Here is a 27,417-nt window from a genome sequence, read left to right on the forward strand (position 1 = left end):
TGAGCAGGTGATTCCCCTGAGCTTATGTTTGGTAGGGTTTTAATGATTTTCTTCACTTGCATTCATACAACAAATTGTTATCAAACATCATCTATGGGTAGGCAATGTGTTGCACACTCAGTATTCAGAGATGATCCGAGAAAAGGTGTTTCCTATATTCCAAAATGCGTAGTCCTTGATGGAAGGAGGTTGGACACAAGATACGGTGTGCAGAACGGCATTAAGCAGAGTGTTGAATGACTTTCTTTGGCGTTGTTACTGAGGGACACAGCTGCTTGGTCTGAGGGAGTTGAGGAAGACCCCATGGGGGAATGGTGTTTGACCTGGATCTGGAATGATTACCCGGCATTTGCAGGGTGAGGAGAGGATGAAGGTAATTCTAGGACAAGACGTGTGTGGAGGTTGGTATTAAGGAAGCACAAACATGCAAAGGATCTGTTGATCGCCCAGTATGACTGGAGCGTGTGGTGTGGGCGGGGGTGTGTCCGATGATGTGGATTTGGCTAGTTTGTAGAGGGATTCTCTTAGATACCAGTTTAGATTTATTCTCATACATCAAGGTTTATCCCTTCCATTTTTCAAAATCATTTTTAACTGTCATGTAGGAATGGCGAAATGGGAATCTTCACTTTTTTTCTTCATCTCTTGTGTGTTATAAAGGTAATATATGGTCATTGTGGAAGATATACAACTATATAGAAAAAATTAAATCATCCGTAATCTCACCACCCTCACCCCCAAAATAGCTCCTGTTATCATTTTTATGTGTAGTACCTCCTATTCATTTTTTTAAATATACTTTCTTTTCTTTTTTAATGTCCTGTTTTTTACTTATGAATGAATTCCTTCTTTTATCTCTGAACATTTCAGACATACTTATTTCAAAAATCTCTTTCCTTGATTCCCAGTTTGGAACTCTCTTACTGACTTCCTTGGTGATGGGTTCTTATATGATTTGTAATTTTTGTCTGTGAGCTCATCTTCAGAGCATTTTCTTCAGTTGGAATTCAGTGTAAACTAGATGGTGGAGGTCTTCGTATGGGGCAGTTTGACTTCTGCCTCTGCCAGATCCATATGGTTTCATTGGTTTCTTGGGTTCCTGCAGTGGGGTGATGTGAGTTTAGGCCCCACACTCACACCCAGGTTCAATTTGGGGTCTGATTTCTCATGGGTGCCTTTTTACTCTCCATGGTCCATGATGAGCGTCCCTCTTTACAGAGACGCTTGCCCCTTCTTGGTTTCTGGCTTTATGTCCCGCTTCCAGCTTTCTGCTGTGTTCAGGACCTGAGGTTTCAACTCCTGTGCCTTGAGATGGGAATGTGGACCTGCCCTTGCTGATTTCCCACTTCATTTCTGGGGCCAGAAGATTTCTTTTGCTTGCTCAGATACCTGTTGAAAAAAAATGTAAAGGTTTTTATTTTATCCAACATTTCTGTGTGTTTGAAGCAAGAGGAGGAACTTATCGCCTCTATCATCTTTTTATCCACTCTTTTTTCTGTGTGTAGATATATTCTTTAAACAAAGTTGGGAATATGCCATACATATTGATAATCTTTTTTAACCTGATAATATATTGTGAATTTTTTTCTCATATTCTTTTAGACATGAGTTTTAATGACTGCCTGACGTTCCTTTTATAAGAGTATACCGTATTTTATTAAAGTCCTCTATTTTTAGAAATTTAGGTTGTTTTAGTTTTTCCATTATTATGAGTAATGAGGAAATGAACATATTTGTACCAGTACCTCTCTGCTCATTTCAGATTGTTTCTGTAGAATAAATCCTACAAGTGGAATTCTTTCATCAACATTTTTGAGACTTCATTCTGTTGCTAAATTGTCTGACAGAAAATGTTTCCATTTGCCCGCCACCGGTGGGGTCTGTCAGTTTGTACGCATAGAGTGGGTCTGTATGTTTCCTGGAACCATTGCTCTGACTGATTCTTACCCTCTTAAAAGTAAGGCTACTGATTTTCTGGGCAAAACAATGGTATTTCATTGTTATTTTAATAATAATGGCTGTTTAAAAAAATACTTTGAGTAGGTCAGTGATTTTTTAGTTTAGAAAATTTTCTTAAACAGTCGTACGGAGCTTGTGTGGCTACTAAGTTGTCCTCTTTCGTGGTTTCCTGTTCTCCTGCTGTCTTCTAAGGAAGTTGGATCCATAGGTGAAAGTTGTGTTTGGTGACGTGTTGATGGTGAAAGGGTACAAATTGTAGAGGCTGAGGAAAGAGCTGGATTGCTCAATGTCAGCGATTGAGGAAAGAAAGGTCTTTAAAGGACAGGAGGCTGAATCTCAAAGAAGTTGGGTGGTCCAGGAGTTGTGGCAGTGGAGGAAATGCTCTCCCACAGAGGAGTTTTGGGGAAGGATGGAAAATCTTTTTAAAGGAGTTTTAAATTTTAAACTTCTTTAAAATTTTAAAGGGGTTTTTAAAGGAAAATTTGCAGTTTTGCCCAATGGTTTGCAATGCAAATTTTCTTCTCTACCTCTCCACAAAATCTTAAGTAAAATATCTCTCATTAAATGCATTGTTAGGTTGGCTGTACTTGGGGGGGCGATGTGTTGAATCTGATGGGCACAGAGTAAGAGCCAAATATTGGATGGAGAAACAAACCTCCTGAAGTGGTCCTGACAAGACACCAGAGTCCTGGGCTAAGGCAGTGATAAATAAAGATGGAGAGGAGGCGGGTATTCCAGAATTCAGAGGTAGAAGATGGTGGTAAGTTATGGGTTTTGGTGGGGAGAGGGTCATGGAATCAAGATGACTTGGAGGCTTACCGCTTGGGAGACTGTACGTAGGAGACGTTCCAGATGGCTGGGATGCCCTTGGGAAGCAAAGTCACTCTCTCCGGGCTTGTCATTGCAGGGCGTGGATGCTGGTGCTTCTGAACGGGTGACATGGGCTGGGATGGGGAAGCATCTGTTTTGTTCACTGATGACAAAAGGAGTCTTCCCCATTGTTCCTCTTCTCATATAAGCTCTGGGCTCCTGGTATAGCTCAGAGAGAGGAGCAGGATCTATGTGACAACTAATGTTGGTCTTCTCAAGTGATCATTTTGAGCTTACTTTGATTTAATTCAGGAAAATAAGGAATATAATCTGAGAGATGTAGAAATTTTATACCTTTACAACGTTAATTTTATTCAAATTTTCTGGTTCCTTGTTTGCTTTTGACTAATTAAGCTGTCACCAGTTACCATCTCCTACAGTAGTTTTGCTTATGTTGATTTCTTCTTTTATTTCTAAAGCTCTATAACCCATGGCATATAAACATCAATGCCTGTGTGTCTTAATTTTGACTATATTTTTCTTTAGTGGTTTTTACTTTGAGTTCTCTTTTGATGTAAATACTCTTACCCAGCATTGTCAAAAACATGTTCTGGAACTCTGAGTGTATCATTTTACCCCTTAGTCTAGATACCAGTTCTCTCATCTGTAGAGTGAGAAGTGTGGACTGGATTTTATAAATGTTATAAGTCATTAAGCTTCATTGTGTCTTAATTTCTTTATTGGGATACCTATGTCTAATAATGAGGTAACGGAGTGGACCTGCCTTGGGAAGTATAAAATGCTTGATAAACATAAAGTGCTGTTATTGATCCCAAGATTCTGGAGAGAGAAAATTTCCAGAGCTGATAGTGTATACTGCTTCTTTTTTGCTCCAATAGCAAAAGGTACAGATACTCACAGTTTTGGGGCAAATGTCTAGTTGTGGTAAGAGGGCATCCATCTCTTGTGAGTAGGAACAAACTCTAACCTGTTATGTTTGGCTGGTAGAATCCTTCAGAGATAGCATGCAGACTGTTAAGAGAATGATAAAACTGAGATTTGTTAACTGGTTTTACTCTCTAAGAAAACTGTGGCAATAGTTTGATAGTTGTTACTTCTTTGTTATAAGGCATTCTTTGCAATTGTTTAAAAATATCATTTTTTGATACTAATGATTTTTATCCATAATTTATAGAAACTCAAGATTTTAGGAAGGATTTCTATGATCATTGAAAAAACACTCCTGTATATGGTAATTCCTTCCTTTGCCAGTTATTAAAGAGGGTCACAGTTGGATTCTGTAGGTTGTAAAATAAAGTGCCTCAGAGTTTCAACTCCTGAAAACACTTTTAATTTATCTACATAAAAAGTAAAAAACTTCAAGTTTAAACCAATGTGTGTTTTGGAGGTTAACGTTCAAACCCTGACTCGGAAGCGCCCTGGGTGGGACTCCTCTGCTCACTTGGACACAAGTTGGACCAGAATGTCTGCATTGCTGTGAATCATTACATAGAAATTCTTGGCTGGAAATGGGGAAAAGGGGGTTATAAACTAGGAAGTAATGCCCAGGTTATTCCAGAGCACTTGGAGATGGCTCACGGCTTCCGGTCCTCTGACAGCTCTTTGGTGTTGGTGTTGAGGCATTCGTTGTGAGTGAGATGTTTGGCATTATAGGCAGTTACAATCTGGGCAGTTATCTCCCTAATGTATCATTTCCTGTGACTAAATAATACATAAAAAACAGGAACAAGGTACTTTTGGAGAGGCAAAAAAAAAAAAAAAAGTGATGTAAAATAATTCCAGTCATTCTCACAAATCTCATTTAAATCCTTCCATCGATTCCCCGAGTTTCTGTGAAGACAGATCACACTGTGTCACACTTCACCCTAACTGTTCTGTACTGGAAAGTCAGGTTCTCAGGCAGCTTCTAACAGGAAATGGTCACAGGGTGTCTAACTTGAGATACAGGGATGGAAAGGGATATATGGAGACCAGCACTATGAAGGCAGTATATAATTAAAGGTCAGGACTTGGCAAACTCCCTTGGCTTGGAACTCTGCTCTGCCACTTGTTGTGAAGTTTTGGTCTCCATTTCTTTAGCTGTAAAATGGGAATTTGTAATATTACCAACCTCACAGAGTTGCTGTGAGGATTAAATGAGACCATGTATGTACCACTTAGAACAGCGCTTGACCTACTGTGAGCACCCATGAATGTTCATTATTGTTAACGGGGTAAGAGAAGTCCCCCTTAGCTTCTTTGTACTGCCACTGTGGTGCTGTGTTTTGTGTTTTTCGGGTGGAGAGTTTGGGGGAGATTTTCTGAGTCTTGTTTATATGACCGTCAGCTGCTTTTGACTGGGTGAGATGAGTTCAGGTCAGGAGAAGACTGTTAGGCTGCCATGCTTGCATTTGCTTGGGAGTCAGACAAAACTTTTGTCTTTGTTTCATGCAAACATAGGCCTGTGCAGGAGGCAGGTGAACCTAGGGCAAAGAGATTCTCTACAACCTTAGATCTTGGCTTGCTGGTATCCCCTGACCACAGGGATGAGCCTGTGGCCTGAGCTCTGCTGACATCCTGGATATTAGGCCGTCAGCCACAGATGGTGGTTGTTGAGGCATCTGGAGACAGCACGCTCAAGTGGCACCTCATGGTTTCCACTGTGAAGCTCCTTAGAGCTGCCTGGCACCAGTTCTTCCAGAGCCTGCTTGTTCAGCCCTCCCTTGATTCTTTGAGCCAACCCCCAGTGCCCTTCCAGTGCATTCCTTTTTTGGCAGATTTTGCTGGAGTCAGTTTTTGTTGCTTACAATGAAAATGCCTTAACTGGCACAAATACCAAGTAGGTAGATTAAATGTTTCCATTGTCTTTAGGTAAGGGGTCACAGATGAAGCCAAGAGTCTGGGAAGTCATAAAAAATTTTTCCTTAGAAAATATGGCTTCGAGTGAGAGTATCACTTGTTTTCTGAGGTGCATAAGAAGTGAATTGTTGACCTATTTGAATGGAAAAAGGAAGAGTCTTTAGGCTGGCCAGCATTGGCCTGCTCCAAATCCAAGGTGTGGCATGCAGTCTTTGGAGAAGCCAGGGGTTATTTTTCGTATATCAAAGATGGAAATTACTAATAGGCAAAAGGACTAACAGAAAAATTAAAGACTTTCAAATGGGTGACACTTTTTGAATAAGATCACTCACCATCATTGTCACCAAGAGATTAAACGTGGAGTTTTTAACTAAGTGTTTGTTGTATTGCATGATCTTATCACCCCTTGAAATTTTAAAATTTCTTGAGGGAATGGTATATCTTACATTTCTTCTATAATTAAAAATTACAAGGTGATTGGATGCTATAATACAGTATAGATACTTAGTTAAGAACTCCATTTTGTCAGACTGAGTGCTCTGTGGGGAGACCAGTAGGAATTTTCTCCCTTAGCTGGGACTTGCATCCTTCTCTCTCTGCCTGTTCCTTTTTCAAGGTCCAGCTCAAATGGTACCTCCTCTGTAAAGTCTGCCTTGAATCTTCCAGTCAGAAGATTCTTCCTTTCCTGCTTATTTCATTCTAGCTTGTATTGTGGTTCTGGAGGTGATAGTCCAGCTCATTTTGAGATCTGGCCCTCCAGTGGGGGGCCATGTTGAGAAGGGGATACTGAGGCAACTCAAGGCTCAGTGGGAAAGAGCTGTGACTGGTGAGTGACGTCTGCAGTGGGTGAAGGAGGCTCATTTGTTTGCCATTACTGTCATCTGTGATTGTAAATTGAGAGCCAGGTTTGCCTGTTAGTCACCATTTGATTGTCTCGAACACTTGGTACAACACCTAGCACCTTAGATGTTCTCAATAAACGTGCTGAAATGAAATGAGAGCAATGAGGAAATTCATGATGGAATTTAAGCTGTGCTTTGAGAGCAGGTGAAGATTTGGATGTGGGAGAATGGAGTTACTATGGACAGGAAATGACGTGAAGGAAAGTTATGAGGCAATCAGGAAGAGGCCTCAGGAGAAAGAGAAGGCCTTTCTCTGGGTGTAGGGGGAAACAGGAATTGTTAACAGGGAAGGAGTAGAGTCTGGAGGCATAGGTTTAGCTGAAATTGTGGAGGCCATAATCTGGTGAAGGAAATTGTTTCAAGATAGTTTAAAGGATAAAAAAAGACAAGAGAAAATTTAGTTGTGGGAGACATCAGCTTTTGGAATGTTTTCTTCCTCTAGAATTTAGAAATAGAGAATAATTAGGCAGCTTGGGTAACTTTGATCAGCGGTATAGTGACATCTCATGAAATTATTGTGAAATGGAAGTCCGAAACAACAATAAAAGCAGCAAATAGATTTGATAAAGAAATCTATCATTTCTAATGTTCCTACTTAAAGTTTATTTCAGGCCAATTTTCTTTGAGAAGCCGTAGTGCCTTAGATATCTGATCATGTGTGAAAATGCTATTACAAGAATGGATGGAGAGTTTTGTTTTTTCAACCTCATTCATTCCTGAATTCCTGTCTGCCATGCTTCTTTCTTGTTCCCTTTGTACTGTGGAAGCACATTACTGCAACACACAGCCAGTTATAGTAGGGGACCTACTGAAGTCTGGGACGAGTACCCCTTTGGAAATTGAACTAACTTGATGCTTGGGGTGCCTGTCTTTTGTGGGCTCTTGGATAAACCTGCAAACATCTTGGATGTATCGTTTTTTTTACTCTCAGGGATTGGATACATTACTTTTTTTTCTCTCTACCTGCAGTGCATTAGTAATTTCCTGATTTTAATGATTTGTTGACTTTGAATATTTATTATTGCAGCTAGATTGTCCCGCCCTTCCTCAAACCAGAGAGACCTGCCATTTCTCATAATATATTACTACTCAGTTTGTCACCTGTAGCTAGAGATGGTTAAGAGAGAAATGGGAAGAATCTTTCTGGATAAAGGGAAGGGAAAAAAGATACAAAGAAGGTGTAGGCCCGGAGGCCTTGAGGCTGTGAACATCATCTCCATCACTGCTGATTGCCGTGGGAGTACCTGTAGTTCACTTCTTCTCTGAATTTCTGGGATTAGCTGTGGTGACGATAAAATATAAATTATGACAAAAATAATGCTTCCTATCTAGGTGTAAACTTCTTCAGAAAATATGATTATGGTTAATTTTCTTTCCCAATTCAGGATGTCAAAATACTCCTTATCCTTTGAGGAATTGACCCCCACCCCCTTCCGTTTTCTTTTTCTAAATTATGTCTGGTATTGCTCTTGGTATATTAGTTTGGACTCTGTTGCAAGCAATAGAAACCCAGTTTAACTGGCTTTTAAAAAATATTGTTTCAAGTAATCAAAAAAGTATAAAGGCTTTAGCACAGTGGACTTCAGGACTCAAGCCTGCCTGGTCGTGTTTTCTCTTCACCCATTGGCCCTGCTTTCTGCCATGTTGGTTTTGGTTTCATTCTCAGCCCAGAGTCCTCTCCTTCTGGAGGCAAGATGGCTGCAGCTGCTCCAACCTCTCTTTCCTCATGAATACTGACCCAGGGGCGTGTGTGAGAGTCTCATTACAGAAAGTTCCACAAAAGCCTTCTTATGTCTTGTTGACTCCAATTGGGTTATATCCCTCTTCCTAAACCGAATCACAGAGGGCAGAGAATATGATGTGCTGATTGCTTTGGACCTGGAGCTTCACTCAAATGGCACAGATGGATTATAGGGAACGAGTGGAATGGCACAACTAAAATTAGTCCTGTTACCAGAAGAAGGGAAATAGTTGCTAGAGAAGAAAACAAAACATGCTGAGGAAATTATACTTGAGGTGGTGAGGATGTTGCAACCTTCCCTGGGTAACACTTGTGTGCTGAATTTTCTCAGAGAGCCAGAACAGTCCTAAAGTGGACTGAGGTGGGGGAGAGTAGATGGAGCATAAATAATGAATGAGAAGAAAAAGATCCCGGGATGGTGGGCAGATCCAGTTACCTGAGCTAGGAATCTGTGTTAACGCCTCCTGACCTGCTGGCCCCCCTTCTCTCTGAGGAGCTGACACTTGGAAATGCCCCTCATTGAGATCAGGGATGTGGTGAGTGGTGCATGACTGAGGTTGGGTTTTGTTTTGACACATTAAGAGACAAAATGTTTTCTTTTGGCCCTTAGAATGCGCTGATTTGACAGGAGTGTTTCTAAAGAAACTCACAGCATTTCCACCAAGGCCTCTTGGGAGGCCAAGGGAAGTAACTTAGAATCAGGGAGGTGAGGAACCAAAATTAATGGAACAATTCTAGTCTCACACACATGGTACTCTGTGATAATTCAAATTGTTTGCCAAATTTAAAAATCAAATTTCAGATAAAAATATGGATTTCTATCTTCCCTTTTAAAATCAGAAGATTTGGCAACCTTGGGCCTGGTTCCTTTTGACAGTGGTCCATTGGAATCCAGCAGTGGCTTCCCCTTTCAGAGCCCCGCTGACATCATGGACACATCAGGAAAAGAAAGGATGAAGGCTGGGGAGTCAGATATCGGGGCCTCTTTGCTCATCCAGGACTTCAGGGACCAGGAAGAATTTTCATGGGCTATGCAATGGGAGTGTTGATGAGCTTGAGGCCATGTGGCATCATTGATCAGCAGGTCCTGAGAAGAACTGATTCCCACTTCATAGATTGTAATTTGCTCCTCTTCAAGTTAGCTATATTCATTTAATGTTGAGTTTAGAGAGAGTCTGAGGCTTCAGGAAGGCACTGAGGACTAAATCCTCCCCTTTCTTCCATACCTCCAGATGGTTCCAATCAGAGTCTTCTATAGATACTCTTCACCTAAGCTTTGATCAATAAACTCTGCTTTATGTCGTTTATCTATATATTTAATGCAATTTCCTATTTCTAAACTAAAAAAAATTACAAACCTTGGCTTGGCTAACAAAGGGGCGAAGACTTTCCTGCCCCTTGGACAGGCTGCAGTGGAGGAACCGTGCTGGGACCATTGGAAGCATGGTGGATCCATCAGTGCACTCGTCTGAGTGGAGCTGAGGGCACAGAATGGGAGGCAAGCTTTACACGTTGCCCCTCTCTGCCTGGGCCATCCCTTCATCACCTCTGCACTTACAACTTTAAGTGTTTGGGTTTCAAAACTGAATAGGCACCTATTTGGTGTTAGTCAGGGGTCATGGGGAGAGCTCTGGAGTAAGGGCCTTGTGAGAAGGAATGCTTTTGTTTTACATGCTGATTTAACCATTCAGTAAGCAACTCTAACTCTTCATACCCATTTGTTCACTTGCATAAGTCAGATAACATTTGAACCTCTGTGGTTGGTTGACTGAATCCTGCACACAAAGTGTAGCAAAGGACAGAGTTGTGCCAACAGCTGCCATTTCAATATGTTGTCTTTCCTTGGGAGAGTTATTCTTTCTAAGTCCTTCTATATAATTTTTTTTGTGTGTGGGTCCATTTCTGAACTCAAAATACTTGTTGACTCACCACATGCTTTTACGTTGGTATTCTGGTTTGGGTCATGCTCTCCTACAACTTGCACTTTGCTTTGATGAAGAGTTTTGCCACACCGTGAACCCTTCACATGCTAAATGCTTTTCCAAAAACTTCTGCTTCTGTTTTCTTCAAAAGTCTTTGGTCTCTGTCTCTCTTATTCTTGTTTTCTCTTAAATGCGTGAGTATGCGTGTGCTTGTGTGCATACATATGCGTGCGCGCACACACACACTTTAGCTTCTTTCTCATATTGCCATCCCATATGCTGCAGTTGCCTTGGCTACAATTAGCCCAGAAACTTCCAACCCAGAATCATATATGATATATGCTGAACGACCCATAGAATAAATGAGATATAGTATACAAAGAGCTTTCTTTAAATCCAGATTTAAACAGCAAATGAATTCGGGATGATTCTAATTTCTTTATCAAAGAGAACTAATCCTAAGATTACTTTATATCACTTACCAAAAAATCAGTTTTAATTAAACTTCTCAGGCATTTATAGTTGAACCTGGTCAGCGTTATGTTGAGTGTAGTTCTAGAAGAGACTAATTATTCATCTTTAAATCTCCATGCTTAGTCTGGTCAAATAGTACATATTTGTTGAATACTTGATGAATCAATTTAAACTCTGTTACTAGGGCTACGTATTGGGGCTGTTAGGTAAATGGATGTAGAAAGGCTTTGCTGGCAACTCTAGCAGCCACTGAATGCTCAAAAAACCAACCCCCAAGTCAGTGCCCAGGTGTACAAATGCACAGGAGTATGATGACCGGAAGTGGGGCTGCTCATGGAGATGACCGTGGTGGTGGCCCATGCAGTGAGGCAGGGAAGGGAGGTGAGTCCTCTCTGCGTCTCTGCTTTGCCAGTAGGTTTCCTTGTTTATGTATGTGGTGTTTGCACAAGAGCATCAGCTCTTAAAACATTCATCTAGGGAAGAACCGAGGCCATAGTATTTACTCCTTTGTGAAAGGATTAGGAAAAAGTTGACAAAAATTATTTTGAAAGTTTTAGAAAAAACACCAGCTGTAGCCCTGTGGATTCAAAAATTTGAATGTCGTCAAATTAGTCTTTGTGCCCCTAAAACTTGGCACAGTGAACAGGCGCTCACTAACTTGTTGAATGAATAGTGAATGAAGAGAACTGGTTATAAGGTGTGGAAACTTTCTCTTAATCTCTTCATGCATCTGTTGGTGGCCCATTTACCACAGACCGTTGTTTTGTTTGCTCCTTTTTTTACCTAGTTCTGTCCCTCCCCTATGAAGAGAAATATCACTGTTAATAAATTTTACTAAACTTTCCCCACATACATAATGCAATAAGGAAACATAAAAAGAAGAAAATGTGTATCTTTTACCTGCAAAGAGCAAGCAGTGACGTTAGGAAGGCGACTGAGAATAAAATAGCAAAATATGACTATTACAAGGCAACACATAATCAAGAATAAATTAATGTATGTGTGCTGAATGGTGCCTAAGAGCCAAGGTAAAGACGGAGGCGATCCTGTCTAACACAGGTGGGAGGGAGTCAAGGACACGCAGGGAATGGCGGCCAGGGACAGGCCTCCCTTTAAGAGGTCACAAATGAGTCAGATTGGAACCAAGTGTCACTTCATCCCAGGTGTGTTATACGTCATCTCCCTCTTCAAAATGGCGCCTAATTATGGCCTCTCGGATTGTGCAGGCACTTAGGAAGTTGTTTTTCTTATTTGAGAATAAAGTTAAATCTTTATAACAATTACCTTTGCTAAATAGTTTGGGGTTTGGAAAATCCAGGCTCTTGCCAATCAAATAGATCATTTTTTGGGAAAAGTTACCTGGCCTAGCTGCCTCGTGTAAAGTGAGTGAAAAAGCTGAGCTCAGTTCTGTCAGTACAGAAGGATGCTCAGGCAAATTTTGAATTATATCGTACCCATTTAATAACTTGCTCTGTTCAAAGGGCAGTCCAGGCTGGTATGTAGAGTGGGCACATAGTGATTTATTCCAGTGGCCTTGCAATCTTTAAACTTATATTGGAGAACTGAAAATAGGAAGTAACAGGAAAAGAGGACAGTTGTGGTGGGAGATATGAGAATAGTCTGTGAAGAAGGGGAGGAGGACACGAGATATGGAAATTCTCTGGAAACTCTGATCCTAGTCAGTTCTCCAGAGAAACAATATCACAGCTTTTCCCATAAAAGTCAGGTACTTCTTTATGTTCTTTAGAGCAGCTTTATTTTGACTGAGACGCCTCATCTTGCCCAGATACTGTCGAGTCTTTCCTAGGCAGCTGGAGTCTACCCCTCAGCCTCTGTCGTCCTGAGGTCCAGTGCAGAACTAAGGCTTGAGAAAGCTCTTCTCTCCTTGGTCATCGGTCCTCAATGGCTACCTGGGAAACACCTGTTGGCTCGGTCCTTGGATCCCTCCAGCGGAGGTTCTGCCTCACCTTGCCTGTCCCTCATCTCTGCCACCCCTGGGGCAGCGGTCTCCCTTGCTGGCATTCACAGATTGCCCTCCGTCCCCATTGGGATAATCTCTCCCTCTCTGTCTCCCTCATCTAGCGGCTTCTCAGAGGTGCCCTCCTCCTGCCGCCCCATTCCTGGGACACCCAGCCTGAGTAAGCCCTAAGAAAGTTTGTGCTTCTACCCAAACTGAGCAAACCACAGATTCCAGGCTGGTTTTGCTTTCTGTGCTGCTAGAATCCCTAAGACGGGAAGTAGTTATTGCTTTAACTGGGAGGGAGGACGAAGAATAAACACAATTTGATATCTCAATAAATTATTCTGCCACAACAATATTAACTGTTTCGATTGTTCAAGATTGAAGTACTTTAAAAATATTTCTGCAAACCTTGAGGGGCTGTGGGAAGTTCCTGTTCAAAGCATATTCTTATATCATCTTTATTATTTTATTTATTATTTCTACTATCTTGAGTTTCTTTAATTAGTGGTGCATTGCTTTGGATTAAGAAGTATCCTTTTTCTCTTTAAGAATAAAAGAATTTTGGGGCCGGCCCAGTGGTGCAGCGGTTAAGTTCGCACGTTCCACTTCGGCGGCTCAGGGTTCACCGGTTCAGATCCCAGGTGCGGACGTGGCACTGCTTGGCCAAAGCCGTGCTGTGATAGGCGTCCCACATATAAAGTGGAGGAAGATGGGCATGGATGTTAGCTCAGGGCCAGTCTTCCTCAGCAAAAAGAGGAGGATTGGCAGCAGATGTTACCCAGGGCTAATCTTCCTAAAAAAAGAAAGAATAAAAGAATGTTTACATTATGAATTATTTAAAACAAAAAATACTGAAAAGTACAGAAACAATATAATTGGCATCCATGTACTTACTGCTCAGATGGAACAGATGTTAAAATTTTGCCAAAAATGCTTCAAATCGATCTTTTAAAAAAAAACAATAGATCCAGCTCCGGCTCCCATCTGTGCCCCGCCTCCCTCTCTGTAGACAAACACTATTCTGAATTTTTTGTGTCTTTTCAATGTGTTTTCAAGCTTTACTACATATGTATGGCAGCATAAAAAATATAGTATTTTGTGTTTTTATAATTTACAGTAAATAGTATACTGTATGTCTCTTTTAGCAGTTTGCTTTTTCTATTTACTGTGTTTTGAGAAACAGATGTAGTTCATTTATTTTACCGATGTATAGTCTCTTGATTAAACAATAATGTATTTATCCATCATTCTACCAAAGAAAACAGGCATTTGCCCTTAAAATATAAATATGAGTGGAATACTGAACGCTTTAAGGGTGTGTTAGTCATTCATACTGAAGTGTGAAGTAGTCATCAGTCCTTTCTTTGAAACTGCTCTGATGCTGGCCGTGTGGGAATAGGGATGTTAATTGAACTGCATGTAGAATTGAGAGCTTGGGCCCTGGAAACAGATTTGATCTTGAATCTTCTTTTGCTCTCTTCCTTGGGCAGGTGACCTAATCTCTGTGGGCCTCAAGTTTACACTTGAAGGGATGCTCGTTCCATCAGTAGAAGAGCAGATAAAAGCCTAGTGAGCTCCTGTGTGTGAGCAGGTTAGCAGAATGCCGGCCCAGTGAAAGCCCTCGGGAAATATTTGCCGTTATTTTTTCTATTACTGGAGAAGAGAGAGTGAGGGAAGAAGGGAATTGTGGAGGATGGGCCCAGGGGGAAGGCTGCCTGACCTGGATCAGTGGCTGCCTCCACTCAGTCTCCAGTGACTCAGGCGAGGGCCGCTGTGGGGGGAGGGAGAACGGAAGAGCCAGGAAGCCACAAGGTGCCGGTGGAGACAGCTTTGGTCCCTCCCAGTTGGCAGCTTTAGGCCTGGTAGAAAGGCATGGTCTCAGGGTTGTTCCTAATGCCTTTTTCTCTGAAACTGTTCTGAGGAGGGCTGTAGATCCTGCCAGTCATAAAGGGCTGCTTAGACTAATTTTGGTAAAGCTTTTAAAGGCTCAAGGAAGTTAGAAATTTGAGGGAGGATGAAAGATCCGATCCGATTTCATCTGAATTGAGAAGTTCATTTTTAGAATATACTTCCTTAACTTTCCAAATATATATTTGGTTGTGTCAGGGTACACTTTAGGATTAGGAGAGGGGAAAAGAAGTCTTTAACTGGTCAAAGAAGGTTCCACTTAAAATGATATGCGCTAAAAAAAAAAAAAAAAAAAGTGGGGGAGGAAAGCAGTGTTGGAATTATTGCAGAAATATAGAGCACATGTCAAAATTTACAGGGAGCTATATTTATCTACAGAATTTAGCATAACCTACCGTGTTAGTGGGTCTCTGGTCAGTGATCCTGGCCACCTCTGGCCTGCCTCTTTAACGGCTGACTTTGGAAAACTAGCCCATCTGAGCTGTCTCAGGCAACTGCCTGTCTCAGGCATCCAGGTATGTGTGCCTCAGGGCCAAGTGTTTGGTGCTGGTTAAGTGATGTGTTCTTCATTTCTAAAACTGCAAAGTGAATTCTAGTATTGGTGTATTCTAGAGCGTTTCATGACTCAAGTTATGTGCTTGATAAATATGAGCTGATCTAGCTAGAATTTTTTCCTTGAAACTTTGCAAAGAATTTTACAGGGGCTGATTTCTTTTAAAACGCCATCTCTTATTTCTCAAATGTATAATCTCTGCTTCATGTATTATGTAAATTATTATATAATTATTAGGCAAATACATATTTAGATGTTTATGTGGCTTGATATCAGAATGTATTGGGAGACTGCAGAGCATCCTGGCCTAGAAGGACCTGAGACAGAACCCTGAGACGGAGTCAGGATCTGCCACAGCTTAGTTCTGATTTTCGCTTTGAGACCTTGAGTAGGTTACTCAGTTTCATGAAGCATTCCCTTCTCAGTTGCCAAAATGGGGACGGGACCTACCTCATGGAGTGGTGAGGAATAAATGAGAATGGACACAAGGCACTTTGGACAGTGCATGGCACATTAATTATCTAAGTGTGGGGCTAGTAAGAAAAAGAAACCTTATAACCCCTAGTTAGAGGGTTGGTGGGCCTTTCTTCTAAAATATTACATACTGTCTTGAAATTTTAATTGATGATAAACATTCTCTTCCATAAATTTTTTAAAAGTCAGTGCTGTATTTTTGTAGCGGAAGCATTTTTCTTTTCATTGAAAAACATCATGATAAGCAGTTTATTTGGGGATCATATAACTAGAACAGTCTTTGATCTGTCAAATCAAACAACTGTCTTTTCTTAGCCAACAGTAGATGTTGCTCCCAAGAACTTTATTTTGCTATGTAAGAGTCCCTGATAAGGTACATCATATACTGTCCCTGGTCTTTGAAGAATCCTAACATTTTCATAATTTTACAAATATTTGGAAAAATATCGATACTACATATTTATGCGTGAGTCTATACTTGTAAAAGAGGTTCCGTTACCTCCTCTACTGCTAAATCTTCATGCCTTTGTGGGAAGCTGTAAATTATTTTACTATTTTAATCATAGTATTTTACTTTGTAAGGAAATATAGGTGCTCTTATTTAAAATTGTAACATCTAGATATAGGTACTGTATATATTAATCTTATTATCTATCAGTATTCAATGTGTGCCTCCAGACCACTGGTATTTATTTTATTTTTTTCAATGTTTTACTGCAATTGCCTCTGTTGTTTTTCAGTTATTTTTGGTTTTGGTAGGTTTATAGTTTAAAAAAATGGAAAAAAAAAAGTATGTAATGAAAAGTAAGTCCCTTTCCCACTCCGCCTCCAATCCCGCATTTCCCCGACGAGAGGCAGTCGCTGTTACCTTGTATCCTTCTGGAAACGTTTTATAAACATACGACTGATAGAGCGCCCCTTCCCCACCATATTGCTCTTCTGCACCTTGCTTTGTTCTTTTAAGAAAATATCTTGAAGATTGTTCTGTATTTTTCTGTTTGTTTCATTTAAATGCCAAAGGACTTGAAACTCAACTTCTTTATATTTATTAAAAAACAGAGCTTTAAAAATAAGAAACATAATATTTTATGGGTAAATTGCTTTTTCAGTAAGTTTATGTGCTGGTTTTGCCTGATTTTGTGAGAATAAAAATATTTTATGCAATTAACAAATGACAGATTTGAATAGGCACGAGCAAAGAATAGAACCCCAGGTATATTATCATTTCAAATGCAAGGTCAACACAAGGACCGTTAATTTGCAGCCTTTCTGTAGAATGCAATGCTAAAATTGGACCACTATTTTTAAAATTTGAGGCAAGGGATAGAAGCCAGTTTGAATATGGGAAAGGATATGCAGGGTGACCGAAACCACAGAGACTCAAAGCCAGCCACCACAGAATTAGCATTTTGCAGACGTGGAGGATTATGCTTAAAAATCCTAAAAGGACTGTGTAATTTCATTCAACACAATACAGTAAAAGATGCTAAAAGTGAGAATTCAGTACAATGTGAATATTTAATGCTAACATGTAAGAAACTGCATCTGAGGATCAAGATGAATTCCATTTACCCCTTTTTCTTACTCCACTGACTTGAGCTCTTCAAAAAAAATTTTTTTAAGCAGTGTATAAGTAATAGTAGGTAATGGTATATATATATATATATATTTTTTTTTATTAAGATTATACTAGATTACAACCTTGTGAGATTTCAGTTGTACATTATTGTTAGTAATGTTGTGGGCACACCACTTCACCCTTTGTGCCCTCCCCCCACCCCCCCTTTTCCCTGGTAACCACCAATCAGTTCTCCATGTCTATATGTTAACTTCCACCTATAAGTGGGGTCATATAGAGTTCGTCTTTCTCTGTCTGGCTTATTTAGCTTAACATAATACCCTCAAGGTCCATCCATGTTGATGCGAATGGAACAACTTGGTCCTTTTTTATGGCTGAGTAGTATTCCATTGTGTATGTATACTGTATCTTCTTTATCCAGTCATCAGTTTCTGGGCATTTAGGTTGGTTCTACGTCTTGGCTCTTGTAAATAATGCTGTGATGAACATGGGGGTGCATGGGATTCTTGGGATTGCTGATTTCAGGTTCTTAGGATAGATACCCAGTAGTGGGATGGCTGGGTCATAGGGTATTTCTATTTTTAACTTTTTGAGGAATCTCCATACTGTTTTCCATAGTGGCTGCACTAGTGTGCATTCCCACCAACAGTGTATGAGGGTTCCTTTTTCTCCACAACCTCTCCAACATTTGTCACTTTTGGTTTTGGATATTTTTGCCAATCTAACAGGTGTAAGGTGATATCTTAGTGTAGTTTTGATTTGCATTTCCCTAATGATTAGTGATGATGAGCATCTTTTCATGTGTCTATTGGCCATACTTATATCTTCTTTGGAGAAATGTCTATTCATGTCCTCTGCCCATTTTTTGATCGGATTGTTTGTTTTTTTGTTGTTAAGCTGTGTGAGTTCTTTGTATATTATGGATATTAATCCTTTGTCGGATAAGTAGCTTGTAAATATTTTTTCCCAATTAGTGGGCTGTTTTTTTGTTTCAATCCTGTTTTCCCTTGCCTTGAAGAAGCTCTTTAGTCTGATGAAGTCCCATTTGTTTATTCTTTCTATTGTTTCCCTCATCTGAGGAGTTATAGTGTCCGAAAAGATTCTTTTGAGACTGATGTCAAAGAGTGTACTGCCTATATTCTCTTCTAGAAGACTTATTGTTTCAGGCCTAATCTTTAGGTCTTTGATCCATTTTGAGTTTATTTTTTGTGAATGGTGAAAAAGAATGGTCGATTTTCATTCTTTTACATGTGGCTTTCCAGTTTTCCCAGCACCATTTGTTGAAGAGACTTTCTTTTCTCCATGGTAGGCCCTCAGCTCCTTTGTCAAAGATTAGCTGTCCATAGATGTGTGGTTTTATGTCTGGGCTTTCAGTTCCGTTCCATTGATCTGTGCACCTGTTTTTGTACCAGTACCATGCTGTTTTGATCACTGTAGCTTTGTAGTATGTTTTGAAATTGGGGATTGTGATTCCCCCAGCTTTGTTTTTCTTACTCAGGATTGCTTTAGCGATTTGCAGTCTTTTGCTGCCCCATATGAATTTTAAGATTCTTTGTTCCATTTCTGTAAAGAATGTCCTTGGGATTCTGATTGGGATAGTGTTGAATCTGTAGATTGCTTTAGGTAGTATGGACATTTTAACTATGTTTATTCTTCCAATCCATGTGCATGGAATGTCTTTCCATCTCTTCATGTCGTTGTCAATTTCTTTCAAGAAAGTCTTGTAGTTTTCATTGTATAAATCTTTCACTTCCTTGGTTAAATTTATCCCAAGGTATTTTATTCTTTTCGTTGCGATCGTGAATGGGATTGAGTTCAATGGTATATATATTTTTAAAACCAAAAGATGTAATTACACATTTAGTTAGAACCAGGCCCCAGAATAACTGTAAGAGATAAAAAACTGTCATTGTGAAAGAACACCAAAAGTCCTAAACAAGTTGGTATACAGATCACAAACGACAAATGACCTATAGTCTTAGAGCGCTTCTTACAATTTAATATGATTTTTAAATGATTAGTAAAAAATCTTAATAGATTATTTCAAAAATGATGTGCTTCCCTTAAAAGCTAGAAATGTTCAGGGATGATGTAGAACCTCCTATGTAAGTGTTTAAAAAAAGAATTTCCTACTTAGCTTCAGTTCTTGTCTTATAAAACACTCATTTTCACTTATTTTCTGAAATACATATTAACTCTCTAATGTAGTGAAGTGTATGTAGGAGGAATACAACACAGTTTGTATTCATTTTCAGCTTTAGCCAAACCACTAAGTGATTTTAAAAATAAGAGTTGCCCTGCTCCAGATCAGAAGCCTTAAAAATGTAAGTAATTCCACCTTGAGATACTTATCTTACAGAAATCAACATGGATATGTACAGAGATTTATCTACAAGGATGTTCATTGCAGCATCATTTATAATGCAAAATTGGAAGCAGTGCAAATACCCTGAAACAAGGGATTTACCAAATAAGTTATGATGTATTAATATGGGGCTATTAAATATGATGTTGATAAAGAACATGGAAACATACAATGTATTGGTACAAAAAAATTATAATATACCACATTTTGCACCCATGGAAAAGGTACAGGTGTGCTTGAAAAGTAGACCAGAAAGATACGGATAACAGAAGGATACTAGTTGGTATTTCTGGATTGTAGGATTATGGATAATTTAAATTTTCTGTTTTGAGCATTTGTTACCAGTTACTTTCTACAGTGAATACCACCTGTTTACTTTTGTTACAACCTAGTTTTATGTAAGTTTTTCTTTTCAGTTTGTCTCACATGCTTGGAATAAGAAGGGCCCCACGGATCTGGGAATAACGTCGCACAGGAAAAGGGAAAGGAGGTGGCCGTTGTTAAATGTCGTAAAGCTCAACAGTAAAGCCACAAGCTCCATCCCAACGTGATCCGATTGTAACTTACTTTATTCTTTTTGTGGACATTATTCATCCCTTAAAGTTTTGCTTTCTGACTACATCCTTTATAAGTGCTATACTCTTCTCAGACTTGAAATGCTTATTTCACTAAAGAGGTGGGGTAGAATGTAAATGAAAACTACGCAGGCTGTTAAGAAATGTCTACACCTCTTACAAGAACAGGGTGTGAAAACAGCACTTCTTCCCCTTGCTGAGTCTGTTACTGTCTGGCCGACCTGTGCTGGCACAGGGCAGTACTGGGGGTCTATTACTGTTTGTTCTTTGTTGGTGAGACCTCTTGGGGGATTTCTGCTGGATATTTCACTGCCTGTGTACTCCGTGTTGCTGAGATCAATGCTTCCAAAAGGCTAATGTTCTTTTTATTACATTGCTTTTTCTAGATTTAAAGACCTGAAGGTAGTCTTTCCTGTCCAAAGATGGAAAACAGCACCACTACCATTTCTCGGGAGGAGCTGGAAGAATTACAAGAAGCATTTAATAAAATAGGTATACTTGAGAAAAACGAAATACGATGTTACTGTTCTGCTTGATATCAGACTTCCAGGAATGGAACAGCACCTTTTATTGCCTCTGCCACCACCCATTTACCCCCAGATTTGTTCCTTTTTTTTTTTTTTTTTCCAATCTAGGTTTCACTGGATTCTTTCTTTCTTTCTGAAAGATAAAATAAGACTGGCTTGAATTTCTAGAATTGGACTTTGAATTCTTTGATCATTTCTTTGCAGAGAATAATCCCAGGTTAATGAATGACAGTGTAACTGAATATGCTTAACATGATATCCTCATTACAGAGAAAAAAACGTAGACACACTTCCTTGTCTATAAACTGAATTCTGGCCTTCATGTGGTTGTCATTAACTATAACACTTTCTGACTTCACACAGAATATTTTTAAATTTTGATACTGTTTTTCAAGTCCATATGTCTTATTTTCCTTCTCTCTCATGCATAATTTTAAAAAATCTTAGTGTTGTTCTTAAAGGCCATATGTCTTATTTTTCTTCTGTTACTTTTTGAAGCCATTCAATATTTTGTCTTTATGACATTATTGTTTTGACAACTTTGTATTTTTCTTCCCAAAAAATCCCCTCGTACTCTGTTGGGTTGCTATTCTTCTGCATTTTCTTCTTAGGAAACTTGTGGCAAACAAGGAGAATATAAATACCCTCTTTTGTTCTAGTCTGCAAATGTGTGCAAGTGAAAGGTGAGCCTTTGGAAAGGCAAGCACGGTGAATAGAGGTTGGTCCCCAACGGCATCGGCCTTGCCCCTTCCTCAGGAGGCGCCCTCGCTTGTGCAGGAGGGTACCCCGTGAAAAACAGTCAGAGAGTAGACCAGGGAGGAGAGGATGCTCACAGTTGGTCTTGTGCCTAGATTTCTCACAAACGTAGTGGATAATGACTAAAATCAGTGTGGATGAAATGCATCGCAGAATGAATTTTAGAGACCGATACAGAGAATAAAAGTTTAAGTTTCAAAAATAAAGCTCTCCAAAAAATAAATAAATAAAAAAGTAAAGCTCTCAGGAATCTTAAGACTTACAAATCATTGCTGTGAAATAAAGTGAATTCCACGCCTCTCAGGGCCCTTCCTCTTCTCCCTGCACAGCCTCCCCCAGAGTAACTCAGACCTTTAAAACACAGCCTACGTGGAGGCTGAATTAGGTTCACAGCAAACGCCTTCATCTTGATCTTTTCTTTGTTTTGGGGGTGGTGTATTTGTCATTATGGTATCACATGAATATGATATGATTCCTAAAAAATTATTTTTAATAATGTATACAGTATTGTATACAGTGCTCAGAGTCTTTTCAAAACAAAAATTGGGCAATTATTGGAATGTTCTACTCATTTCGAGCATTGAAACAGGAAGTAATAGAAATGTATCTCCTAGTTTGGCATTTCTGTTATTTTGCAGGTACAATTTGGTCACATAAATAAAAACGGTACCTAGGTCTTAGGAAAATGAATGAATTAGTAATCTATTTCTTTGTTCAGCACACCAACTTTAATCTTTATGACTCAGGGACATAGAATCTTGTAATATTTATTTAATGATGTTTTGAATAAATAATTCATTGATGAAACAATTCTGATAGCAAGGTAATTTGCTCTGAGGGAAGTGCTAACATTAGCAGAATACGTACTTGCCTTATTAAATTTATTAAAGATAAATTGCTACTCATGAATTTACTAATCCCTCTGCTAACGTGTACAACTTTTCTCAGAGGTGGAGCGATATGCCCATCCAACCTTACTAGGTGGGATATTTTTGAGTCTCTAGGGGGAAGTGAGGGGTTAAAAATATTTGTCTTGTTTCATTTTTGAATTGTGGTAAAATATACATAATATAAAATCTTCCTTTTTAACCATTTTTAAGTGTACAGTTGAGCTGCATTAAGTACATTCACATTGTAGTACAACCATCACCACTGTCTAGCTCCAGAACTTTGTCATCTCCTCAAACTGAAACTCTATACCTATTAAACACCAATTCCCATCTACTCCCCCCCCCACTCTCTGCCCCTGGCTACCACCGTTCTATTTTCTGTCTCGATGAATTTGGCTATTCTAGGTACCTTATATAAGTGGAATCATACAATAGTGTTTTTTTGGTGCCTGGCTTATTTCACTTAGTATAATGTCCTTGAGGTTCATCCATGTTGTAGCGTGTGTTAGAACTTCCTTTCTTTTTAAGGCTGAATAACATTCCATTGTATGTCAGTACCACATTGTGTTTATCCATTTGTCTGTCGATGGACATTTGAGTTGTTTCTACTTTTTGGCTGTTGTGGGTAATGCTGCTATGAACATGGATGTAAAAATCTTTGTTCAAGTCTCTGCTTTCAGTTATTTTGTGTATATACTCAGAAGTGGGATTGCTGGGTTATATGGTAATTCTTTGTTTAATTTTTTGAGGAACCGCTGTACTGTTTTCCATAGTGGCTGCACCATTTTGCATTCTCACCAGCAATTCATAAGGGTTCCAATTTCCTCATATCCTTGCCAACACTTGTTATTTATTTATTTATTTTTTATTATAGCCATTCTCCTGAGTGTGAATTGGTATCCCATTGTGGTTTTGATTTGCATTTCCCTAATGATTAGTGATATTGAGCTTGTGCTTCTTGGCCATTTGTATATCTTCTTTGGAGGAATGTCTGTTCAAGTCCTTTGGCTGTTTATTAAAGTGACTGGATTTTTTGTTGTTGAGTTGTAGGAAAGTCTTGTTTCTTTTTAAACTGTGATCTTTATGGTTATTTAACCTAAGCCTTGATTTCCTCATCCTAAAAATTAGAATAATGTTATTAACTACCTCAAAGTTGTGGTAAGGATTTCATGAGATAAGGTAAGTCAAGTTCTTAACAAATCACTTGGCACAGGATACGTGCCCATTAAATGGTCTCTGTTATTTCTTGTCACCTCACACCCAAACCACAGAGATCATAGGGGTGGAGCTAGGATTTAAACACACAGATCTATCCATCTTCAGAGCCCTAACTCTTAACTCTTCTTGTTAGTTTAACGTGATGGTCAGCAGGTAAACTTTTCCTCAATTTCATTTATTTTACAATACTCCCCACCACAGTGCTGGAATAGAAGTAAGCTAGCCTAATCTATTTGTCTATTTCAGAATTATGAGAAACAGTTCTGAACTGAAGATGTACTATTAATGATGAGATTTTGCTGTAAATTCAAAGGAAGCAATATTATTATTATAATGTCAAGCAATTTAGTTTTCTAGTTGATTTTTGAGATTGTCGCAATATTTTCATGATTGGTAGATTCTAGTTCAGAAGTTTTCCATTGTTCTGAACAGTATTAATTTTAAAACTTGTGTACAAGAGTTCAGAAGAAAAGTTTCTGTCTTTAACATTAGTTCAGTTACAGTGAAAAAGAAATATAGGAAACAAAGCAGCTGTTGCCAGATGAACAAAGAGAACCTGTACAGGGTGCATCCAGGCAACTAACCAAACAGCCCAGAGCTCTGTTGCCAACACCAGGCAGAAATGTTTGTGTCGCCTTTGTTCTGTGTCAAGAATCCATATCCACTCTCTACGGAAAACCCACGGAAGGGCAGGCATCTCAGTGATGAGGTGAAAACACCTGGAAACCTATTTCCCAAAGTTCAAATATAGGCGTGAAATTATTTCTTGAACATTTAATCTCAAAATGACGTCAGACATGATTCAGCCTACATAATGGTATCATAAATACATAATGAAGAAGCAATGAATTATTGACAAATGAAACAGAACTGCCACCAAGTGAAATGCAGAACAGAAATACCTTGTGTATGTTACGCGATGCACATATTTTATATGGAACGTGGGACGAGCATATCCATGTTGTAAATTGCATGAAGAAATTAAAGTCCGGGTGGGTGTTGCCTCATCACCATTGCTGCCGTATTTCTTCTGGATAGCTGAGATTTCCCCATGCTTTGTTCTCTGAAACTTAGTCATGTGCTAAACCTGAGTTTTTCATCTCTCAGAGCAATGTCCATACTATGCACTAAAAATAAGTATGGTAGCCCTAAATCTATCAGGTTAAAGTCCATTAAGTACGAATTTTTTGATCAATTGTATAGCATACCTTGTAGAGTTCGGGTGCAGGAGATTGTGAAACAAACCTGAAAGGTTTCACCTGCCTGGAATCTCCCAAAGGACCTTCTGAGTGTAAACCTCCTATGAAGAGTACCAATGATATTTAACTGCTCATAATCTATCTCTACAGACATTGACAATAGCGGGTATGTCAGTGACTATGAACTTCAAGATCTGTTTAAGGAAGCAAACCTTCCGCTGCCTGGCTACAAGGTGCGCGAGATTGTGGAGAAAATTCTAGCAGTTACTGACCACAACAAAGATGGCAAAATCAGTTTCGAAGAGTTCGTGTCAGTAAGTAATTTAATCTTCTCCCGACTATTGATTATTTTGCTTTGAGCAGAATTTTAGTAATGTCATTGCTCTCTTTGGTTAAATCTGGCTGCAGAGAGCAGAAAAAGTGCTACTTTAAAATGATGATTATGATAACAGCAACAATTACCACAAATGGTTCATAAAACAAAGGGAAAAATTTTCAAATTGTCGGAATGGAAGTCAGGTTTAGACAATAACTGTTCTTTTCTTAATAAAACTATAGTTGAGTTCAATGCTTATTGACCATCTGTGTGTGCAAAATATTTTAATATCTTAGTAGTTGGCCTTAAGAAATGCAATATTTTTTATAACTGAAATAGCTAAGGTATGGAAGATATACCTCTTAGAAACTGGTTGTTTCCTTTTGATAAGTTACATCTTCAGTTTCAGCAAATGCCACCGGGTGAATTTTGATGCCAGCTCTGGTAGCATCATTTCATTATTAAACTACCTCAAGGCTCAGGGAACTGAGCAAGATGAAAAATAATATATGACTCAACCAATAAAAGAAAAATAGATTGTAGAACTCACTCTTGAATATCATGTATTTCAAACCCCTAAGTCCAAGAAAGATGACTTGGCTAAGTTGCCATTGCCACCTGGCAGTTGAGCACGGGCTGTTACTTCCTCCCGTCAATACCACCATGACTGTATTTTTCATAAGAAAATATAACCATTAATGTAATTGAATAAATATTTATGAAATATAAATTGCGTGGTTTTGCGTTCTTTATTCATTAAGCAAATATTTGAGTTCCTTTCTTGCCTGGAACTGTGCTAGGCACTGTGAATAATGTGATGAATGAAGAGATGTCACCCCTGCTTTCATCGAGTTTACATGTGGTGGGAAAGACAGAATCACACAAATGGATAAAAGATAACTGTGATAATTGCTATGACAGAGCAGTCCAGGTCCCTTGAGAGTTAGCAGAAGACATTGAACTTGGTGGGGAGGTTAGAGAACCCTGGGACTCGGGGAAGGTGTCCCAGAAGTTTGAAGACCGAGCTTTGATCTGAAGAAAGATGTTAAACAGATTAAAGGGGCTGGGGTGGGGGAAACTAGTAGTGTGAGAGGCAGGCAGAGGTGACGGCAAGTGTAGAGGCTTTGTGGCTTTAGCGATGGTAGATACTCCCAAGCAACTGAAGAAAAGGTCAGTGTGGCTGGGGCTCTCAGGACGGTAAGGGTACAGAATGTGGCTGGAGTAGAAAGTTGGGGTCAGGGCATGCAGGGTCCTGTGGGATTTTTGTTTTATCCTAAGAGCAATAGGAAGCCAGTGAAGTGGGAAGAATAGAGCGTGCAGTGACGTGATCAGGCTGCTGTGTGGAGAACTGATTGCATTCAGTCCAGCCGGTCTCTGGAGAGTCCAGGGAGAGAGGGATTGGGAGAGGGTGTTTCTCTAAGCCCATGTTATTTCCTCTAAGAGCTGACTTATTTGCTTTAACATGTGTACATTTGAGATGTTCAAACAGGAAAATACCTTCATTAGGGTGTTTAAAAATCTTTATCTTGTAGTTAGTTATTCTGTTTTCGGTACAAAAGATCATGGTAAGTCTAGAAGAAGAATATCAATGTGTTCAATTTAAGCTTAATTATAACAAAGTTTCTTTTAGTGGTTGGGGCACAAACATTTGTCCATTTTGTCTTATTGGTAAAATGACAAGAGTTATCTGTGTACAAAAGCAATAAGTGTGAGAACCCCTGATTGTTATTTATTTTGGTGTCATTCCAAATAAAGGAGTCTAAATAACTGTCTTTCATGTTGCAAGGTTTTTTTATGATTATCTGATCAAGACTCAATTTTACTTATATCCCATTCCAGCTAATGCAAGAGTTGAAAAGCAAAGACATCAGCAAAACATTCCGAAAAATAATTAACAAGAGGGAGGGGATTACTGCTATTGGCGGAACTTCGTCAATTTCCAGTGAGGGCACACAGCATTCTTATTCAGGTAACTTCCCACTCCAAATATAATCGTTCAGTCACTGATTCATTCAACAAGACCTATATTTCATCACATCAAAGATACCATTCATTGTAATTCACACCATTGTTTTATGTGCCACCGAGGGAAAATCAGACTAAATTATAAAATTCCATCAGATTTGAAATATGTCTCAATTTCAGAGACGTCAGAATGAAAAAATCCTAGAATCGTTGAAATTAACAAATTTCTCCTATATGTCAGGCACAGTGTACAGCAAGGAGATTAGAAACAACAAAATAGAAGTCATTTCTGTTTTAGCATTGGATGTGTTTAATCATGACCTTGGAATGGGTTTTTCACCCTGACTGGTGATGTGAGTTTACTTGCACACCTGCTCTAGGAATGGTGGAGAGGTCTAGTGCAAGGACTTTTCCCTTCCATTTTCCAAGAGCTGAGATTCCTGATACATCCTTTATCAGGCA

The 27,417-nt window shown here is 39.2% G+C and overlaps 1 protein-coding gene across 2 annotated transcripts in view; it reads left to right on the top strand.

The window, feature by feature from the left end:
- Window positions 1–27,417, top strand: part of PLS1 (plastin 1) — a 106,240-nt gene that overhangs the window by 36,226 nt on the left and 42,597 nt on the right. For both annotated transcript variants that reach the window (XM_014852046.3, XM_014852047.3), the window contains exons 2-4: window positions 20,471–20,576; window positions 24,825–24,988; window positions 26,830–26,959. In XM_014852046.3, the coding sequence (XP_014707532.1) occupies window positions 20,507–20,576; window positions 24,825–24,988; window positions 26,830–26,959 (364 nt within the window). In that variant the 5' untranslated portion in view covers window positions 20,471–20,506. The remainder of the gene's footprint in view (window positions 1–20,470; window positions 20,577–24,824; window positions 24,989–26,829; window positions 26,960–27,417) is intronic.

Source organism: Equus asinus, chromosome 21 (assembly GCF_041296235.1).
Source record: "Equus asinus isolate D_3611 breed Donkey chromosome 21, EquAss-T2T_v2, whole genome shotgun sequence".
NCBI lineage: Eukaryota > Metazoa > Chordata > Mammalia > Perissodactyla > Equidae > Equus > Equus asinus.